The 7,387-nt window shown below is 47.1% G+C and overlaps 2 protein-coding genes across 5 annotated transcripts in view; one reads left to right on the top strand and one right to left on the bottom strand.

Annotated features, from left to right (window-relative positions):
* The first annotated feature begins 1,828 nt into the window (after positions 1 to 1,828).
* Ccni2 (cyclin I family member 2) lies at positions 1,829 to 5,580 on the top strand. Its single transcript, XM_040273422.2, has 2 exons — positions 1,829 to 2,371; positions 5,164 to 5,580. Exons 1-2 carry the CDS (start codon positions 1,958 to 1,960, stop codon positions 5,422 to 5,424), a joined length of 675 nt encoding a protein of 224 aa, XP_040129356.2. The 5' UTR covers positions 1,829 to 1,957; the 3' UTR covers positions 5,425 to 5,580.
* The window catches only part of Septin8 (septin 8), a 25,488-nt gene continuing 23,226 nt past the window's right edge, over positions 5,126 to 7,387 (bottom strand). For 3 of the 4 annotated variants that reach the window (XM_021733579.3, XM_021733576.3, XM_021733577.3), the window contains exon 10: positions 5,126 to 6,461. In XM_021733579.3, coding sequence (XP_021589254.1) covers positions 6,296 to 6,461 — 166 coding nt within the window. In that variant the 3' untranslated portion in view covers positions 5,126 to 6,295. The remainder of the gene's footprint in view (positions 6,462 to 7,387) is intronic. The other variant, XM_021733578.3, reaches the window with a different exon arrangement.

Below are 7,387 nucleotides of genomic sequence, written 5' to 3'. Positions count from 1 at the left end.
TTCAAATATTTCATTCCACTATCTGGCTTGCATGATTTCTGAAGACAATTCTAATGTGATTCATATCCTTGCTCCTCTATAGATAAGGGCTCCCTGCCCCTGGCTTATTTCAATTTTTTTTCTTATATTTGATTTTCGACAAATTTAATGTGAACACCTAGATACATTTTTTTTTTTTTTTGCATTCATCCAGCTTGGTGTTCTGTGAGTTTCATAGATTTGTGGTTTGGCATCTGACATTATTTTGGGGAAAATTCTCACTCATCATTGCTTTAAATATATCTTCTGTTCCTCTTTTTTCTCCTTTAGTATTCCCACATATTTTAATAATCCCATACATTTAATGGGATTAAATTTTAACAGCATGTAACTTGCATAAGAAAATGTATAAATCACAAGTATAGACCTCGATCTGTTTTCACAAGGTAAACATACCTATGTGATCAGCATCGAGATAAAGAAATAGAGCATTACCAGCCCCCCATGAGCTCCTTGTGTCCCCTTCCAGTCATATTGCATTCATCTCCAAAGGTAACCACTTTCTCCATTTAAACAAGGTAATGAGTTTTTCTTGTAAGGCTGGATACAATGGAAGGCAGCTGTCATCTCAGCTACTAGGGAGGCTGAGCCAGGAGGTTCATTTGAGCCCAGGAGTTTGGGGTCAACCCTGGGCAATGTAGCAAGACCCCATCTCTTAAACAAAATCTCATATAAACCATTCATACAGTGTTTCTGTTCCCTTACACTCAGTATGTTTGTGAGATTCTTCCATCTTGCTAAGCATAGTGTAGTTCATTATTCTTCAACAAAATGCAATATTCCATGGTGTGAATATACCACAACCTATCTATCTCATTTAGCTCCTGATGAGCAGTTCAGCTAGAGTTTGGGCCTTAGCAAATAGTGTGGTTCTAAGCATTATGTGTCTTTTGGTACACACATGAACATTTCTGTTGGGCCTATACCCAAGAGGGGAATTGCTGGTATTTGTGTGTGTGTGTGTGTGTATGTATATTTTGGCACCTGGGATTGAACTCAAGGGCACTTAACCACTGAGCCACATCCCCAGCCATTTTTTGTATTTTAGTTAGACACAGGGTCTCACTGAACTTCTTAGGACCTTGATAATTTACTGAGGCTGGCTTTGAATTCAGATCTTCCTGCTCTAGCCTCCGGAGCCTCTGGGATTACAGGTGTGAGCCACCGTGCCTGGTTTATTTCCATATATTCTATTTTTGTTTTTTGTCTCTCTCTCCTAACTGGAATGTAAGTATCATGCACATTTTGTTCACTGTTATGTTCTGGCACCTAACATATAAGCAGTCCTTCTATAAATAACTACTGAAAAGATAAATGCATGCATGGATGAACTATCTTTTGAGGGAGGTATCATCACTTTTTTAGAGAAGGAGACTCTGAGAGCTCACACACTCACTGCAGGTTGGAAATTCCATAGCAAACCTGTCTTATTGAGGAGCTGAGCTCCTGATGCTTCTCTACCTGTATCCCCAAATCTGTACTATGAGATAAGACACAGGATGTGTGCTCGGACACGAATGTCCAGGGTCGGCTTGGTCACTAGCCACCACACGGAGGGCTGAAGACTGCATGAGGCTCAGGCCACAAGTGGGGAAGAGGCGTACAGAAGGTGTATGTGGAGATGGGAAAGAAAGATGGGGATCTTTCACTCACCTGAGTGAGCTCAGGTAGTAGTAGTGCCGGGTGTGCGCCGCCCATCCCCCCCCCCGCCCATCCCCCCCCCGCCCATCCCCCCCCCCGCCCATCCCCCCCCCCCCGCCCCCCAGCTAGTGCAAGACCCTGCGCCTCCCGGGCGAGGGCTGGGGGTGGGGCCCGCCGAGCCCGCCCCTACCCCGGAGCTCCGGCTGCAGAGTCCCTTGCACTGGGCTATAAAAAGCTGGGTTAAGCCACGACTCAGACCTAAGATCCTTGCCACGCCATGGCCTCAGACGCGCGGCTCCCACCGGAGCGGTCGGCCTCGGAGGAAAGCGCCTTGCAGAGCTCTGGGGGATTTAGCCTTCTCCCGCCTTCTCCTAGCAAAGCCTCTCCTGCCGCGCCGCCGACCTCCAGCGAGTTGCAGGCGATCCTCAAGCCTAGGGCGGCGTCCTTCTCCGCGCCGTCGGCGAGCGGACCCCTGCTGTCCCAGCACCTGGCAGCGGTAGCTCAGCAAGCCGCAGGCGGGGTCCCTACTACCGCTCCGGCCGCGTCCCCGCCATCCACACAGCAGTCCTCCCAGCGCGATCTTGGTGTGCCCTCCGACTGGAGTGGCCTGTTGGACGAGCGCAGGCTGCTCGTTCACCTGCATCTGGCCCAGCTTCGCGAAGAACGTCTGTGGAGGGGCGGCAACCTCCAGGTACCAGTCCTCGGGGCGGGGCCCTTCTCACTGGCGGATCCGCTCCTTCCGCCATCAGGTGTCTAAAACTCAGGAGGCCCGGCCCTTCAGGTGCGTCTCCATTCGAGGCACTAGGCGGGATTCCCTGACTTCCCGCACCAGGAAGGAATTTTGCTAATAGTTGCCTCCTAACCGGCCCTATTGCATTTGGGGAATTAGAACGAAAAGCAGGTGCCCTTGGAGTTGGGGTACCAATGGGTGAGACGCCGGGCCACCGACGGCCACTTAATCCCATCCCGGGATTAAGGTGATAGGGCTTCTCATAGCCCCTCCGTTCACCTTAAGCAGGCAGCTCGTGCTACCGGTGGACACGGGCTGTCCCAAACTCTCCCTGCCCACCTTTTCAATCAGGCTGAGATCTGCAATGACTTCCAGAAAGTCGTGTTGTGGCTTCTGAAACGTGAGAACATCTTTCACTTCTCTCAGACCACTTTTAACCTGGCTCTCACCATCCTCAACCGCCTCCTGGTTTCAGTGAAGGTAGGGAGGCCTCTAAGGGATGGTGAGAGATAGTGGGACACGAAACTAACCTTTGTTTCCTATTGCTACCTGAGAAGTGAGTGCTCCATATGCATAAACCAATGCATATAAACTAAGTCACATGCCCCAAGTGGTAAAGCTGGGATTAGAACCTCTCCATGGACATTTGTCTGGGTGTCCTGTAATCCTCAGGATTGGATTTGAGGACCTATTTGGGGAAGGGCTTCCTGTTGAAGTAGGAAGTCCTTGCCTGGACCTGTCAAGCTGGGCTTGAGGCAGGACAGGATGGTATCCCTGAAAAAGTACCATATTTCCTAACTACTTTCAACCCATATCAAAGGAATTACTGACTAGTCACCAGTGATTCTGAAATCAGAAACATCTTTGTTGGTAATATTTAAAAGTGACACCAACTGGGTGCCTGATGGTAGAGGCCTGTGATTCCAGCTACTTAGGAGGTTGAGGCAAGAGGATGACAAGTTTAAGGCCAGCCTTGGCAATGTAGTAAGACCCTGTCTCAATATAAAAAAGGGCTGGCGAGGTAGCTCAGTGGTAGAGTGCCCCTGGGTGGTAGAGTTTCCCCTAGGGGAAAAAGTTTGTTTTAATTAAAGAAAATATCCCCACAGATGCTTTGCAGTTTATTTCTGGCATTCATAGTCTTCTCAAATGTGTTCGTACTGCAGATAAAAAAGAGGTTACTCCAAGTTATCACAATTACCTCCTTGAGACTTGCTGTAAAAATGAATGAAGAGGAGGAGGTATGCATCCCTGGAAGTCTGCACTGGGCCACATTTGAAGGATAGAGATGTGACACTAGAGCACTTGGGTTTCCTGAAAGGCTGTGCCCTTGGGAATGATGAGCATTTTGGGAAAATCACTTGGGATCTCTTCTGGCCCCCACCCCCGCTCCTGCCTTTTGGCTTGTCAGGCTCAACCTTCACAAATGGGGAAGCACAAACACCTGAACTCTCCTGACCCAGCAAACCCAGAGGCCTGACCTCCTGGCACATACTTCTGATATTATTGGTAAATGCCATGTGTCACGCCCACTAAATAGAGGCATCTGCTAATGAGAAAAAAAGTCTTCCAAAACCATGTGGCTTAAAGTCTACTCCCAGAAACTATGTCTAAGAAAGCTGCTTGATGCTTAAGGACTTGGTTATGCCAATGAACTTAGTCCTTGGGGACTCTGGGATCCTTCTTCTGAGAGGGGCAGGAAGGCTATGTGCTGAAGGTAAAGGAGAGTCCCTGCTGAGTGCTTCAGGTTTGCTTGCTTGGCCACCTTAGTTTCACCATGTTTTTCTGTTTTGGAGGAGACTGTCTTTCAGTACCCTTCCCAAACCTCCCCACCACCTTCTGAGCCCTTCTACTTTGGGATGGGGAAACTGCTGTCCTTTCCAAGGGTCTCCTTTAGCTGATCTCAAAGTCTGAGGAAGCAGGAACAAAAGGCTTGTGTGTCCAGTTCCAAACTTTCAATAAAAATGTTTTTAACCCTTATTTATTATAATTTATGCTCCCTGAACTTTTTTTTGCCCAATGAAAAAATCAAGTAAATATCCCTTAAAAGAAGTATTTCTGAAAGTTATAGCAATATTTTAAATACCTGAAAAAATAGGACGAAGTTTTTAATGCACTCGATACATCAGTGTTTACTCATAGACAAGTTTTATTATTCCTCTGGACTAAGAAGTCCCTCTGGAGAAAAGTCATATTTTTCCCAGAACTAAACCACCTTCAAAGCAGGTTGAAGGGAAGTGTGTCCAGCTGTAGTGGTGCAAAAACCACAGGAGGTTTTGTCAATGTGCCTGCCTGGTGTGGACCAGGAAGCTCATGAGCAGAAACTTTTTATAAGAAACCATGATAGGGATCAGGAACAAGAATAGTCCAAACCCATGGCTCCTGAAAACCTTTGAGGAGTTCTTGTAGCTGAACACAGGAACTGGAACAGCCCCACCCAGTCTCCAAAGCACCTTTGGGTCTGAGCTGGCATGCAGTTGGGGGATCAAGACCTGTTTGCAGAGGGTGACCATGTGACATGCACGACAGTGTCATAACTTCTGGGGACTTGATAGATAGCCAAGGTCTGATTTGGTTTTTCTTTTAGAAGCATTTTCTGTGGCATGCCACTGGAAGACAACTCTGCTCAGGTCGTATATGCCCAATTCCCCACGGATAAGAAAACAAAAGCTACTATACCAATTCCCCACGGATAAGAAAACAAAAGCTACTATAACATAATGTAGGGCTTTGGCCTCTTTATTTTCTTTTTACAGTTGATTCCACGCATAAAAGACTTCATAAAGCACTATGGCTTTGGCTACACCCCGAATGAGCTGCTGAGGATGGAGCTGGCTATTCTGGACAGACTGTACTGGGACCTACACACTGGGACACCGCTGGAATTCTTGACTATAGTAAGCATGAGGAGTTTGCCGAGTCTCCCTGAGACTCATTTGTGCCTTTGGAACAGCTGTTCACAACATAGGACAGCAAAGCACAGGCGTGCACACGTCCTTGCACATGCACCACGGTGAGGTGACCCACAAGGCTCACAACATACGGGAGTGAAAATGTATCCAACACCATTCCACCAGACTCCCATTTCTGAAGGACATTAAGTTTACTTGACAAAGATTTTTAAACGGCACTATTATGGTGAGTTTCTCTTTTAAATACACACTGCAAAAATATTTAACTTTCCATTCTATGAATATTGTACATAAATATCTGTCTGCTTTTGCTACACTTTACACACATTCACTTAGCTGTCTTTATTCACCTACACACAATCCTTATTGAGGCTTTAGACCATATTGATCTGGCACTTAAAAAAATATCATACATTAGTTTGGGTTTGTTTTAGTTAGGGGAATGATCATCATTTTCAAGGATATGATTCTGTTAGTAAGGCAAAATTATGCAATGTGAAAATGTCATGGGATTTTGGTCTATTATGAAGCATGAAGATTAAATTACTAAGAGATGTTTCATTATGAAAACTGGACACTGTTGCCAAGTTGAGTTTCTTCTAGTATCAAGCAGATACAAGTAACTTTTCTGCTACTTTGATCTTGAATAGTATGTTTCTATTTTTCAGATTTGAAACATTGTCATCTAAGTACTTTAGGCCTGCAAAGACTGTCACAAAGCAGACTGTATTTTCTCTCCAGGGTTGAGGCTCAGGTTGGCCACAGAATGGGCATTAAGCCTCAAGCCCCTCATGGGGCCATGGATGAGAAGGGTTGGGCCACATTTGATGCTCCCTGAAGGAAACGGAGATTGTTTGCACTTTTGGTCATTGATATATGAAAAGTATGGGGTTTTCTGTTCTAATATTAAAAACCATGGTCTCCAGTTCCACTCCCTGGTGGTCCTGAGCCGGCCCCATGTGGTGGAGCTGCTGCCTCAGAGGAATCCTTCCCTCCACGTCGCGTCCCTGACCAGGCAGCTGCAGCACTGTATGGCGGGCCACCAGCTGCTGCAGTTCAAGGGCTCCACACTGGCTTTGGTCATCATCACCTTAGAGTTGGAGAGGCTCATGCCCGACTGGTGGACTCCTATATCTGATCTGCTAAAGAAAGCACAGGTAGACATCAACTTTGCCCCAAGCCTGGCTCTGAGTTTTGCCCCTTTAGAAGATATACTGTGCCCCTGAAAGAGTACTCATGGCCCTTCTTGGCCCTTGAGGGCTCCAGAAGATGCTCTGGCCTTGATAACTCTGGCAAGAGTCTGCCTAAGGGCTACGCATTCCACACTTGGCCACACTCTGTGGACATCAGTATGAACACCTGCACCTTCACTGGATCAATGCAGGTGGGTCCCTGACAATGAGAAATTTTATCTCAATGGCAATCCTTAGTGCCAAGAAGATTGGGTGTGTGTGGAGGGGAATGCCCAGCTCAGAAGGAAGCAACCTTGAGCTTAATATTGGGAATTGTAAATTGCAGACCCCCCCCCCAATCTGTCTGAATCTATGGCACCAGGCCCTGGAGGGTCAGAATCCTTGCAGACAGATAGGTCAGGATGGAGCTGTGCAATTAGACTCCTGACAGTTTACTGAGGTTGGAGAGGGACGTCCCTGACCCAATGGGGTTAATGCTGGCGGGTTGGGTGGTTGGATCCTGCTTGGGTACTCAATTGCCTAAACAGGCTGGCCACTGTTTTAACACAGGTCATCTGTACCGAGCAGTACAGCTGCTGCAAGGAACTTGTAAAGCAGCACCTGGGAAGTTTGAATCAGCCTCCCGCATAGGCAGCTCCGTTCCACCTGCCACCCAGACTCTCTGCCACGACCCTGGTTCCTTCACAGCATAATGGGAACCCTCCATGCATGGACTCTTATAAATTCTTTGGCTTTATGAATCCTGTAACAAGACAGGAAGAAGGCCCAGAAGAGTAACTGAGAAAGATCCTCTGGCCCTAAGAGAAAAATTTCAGGAGAGGGGAAGAGTGGGTCATGATCAACAGTAGCAAGGGTGGTCTGACAGATACTATCTT

Source organism: Ictidomys tridecemlineatus, chromosome 1, assembly GCF_052094955.1.
Source record: "Ictidomys tridecemlineatus isolate mIctTri1 chromosome 1, mIctTri1.hap1, whole genome shotgun sequence".
In the NCBI taxonomy this organism is placed as follows: Eukaryota; Metazoa; Chordata; class Mammalia; order Rodentia; family Sciuridae; genus Ictidomys; species Ictidomys tridecemlineatus.
Note: the sequence above shows the minus strand (reverse complement) of the source record. Positions and strands in the feature narration are given on the sequence as shown.

What these genes read in the sequence shown, in the direction of transcription:
- Ccni2 (XM_040273422.2), top strand. Translation starts at nt 1,958, where the DNA reads ATGGCCTCAGACGCGCGGCTCCCACCGGAGCGGTCGGCCTCGGAGGAA. An exon ending in GGAGGGGCGGCAACCTCCAG is followed by an intron (nt 2,372 to 5,163) that starts GTACCAGTCCTC and finishes TTCTTTTTACAG; the next exon opens with TTGATTCCACGCATAAAAGA.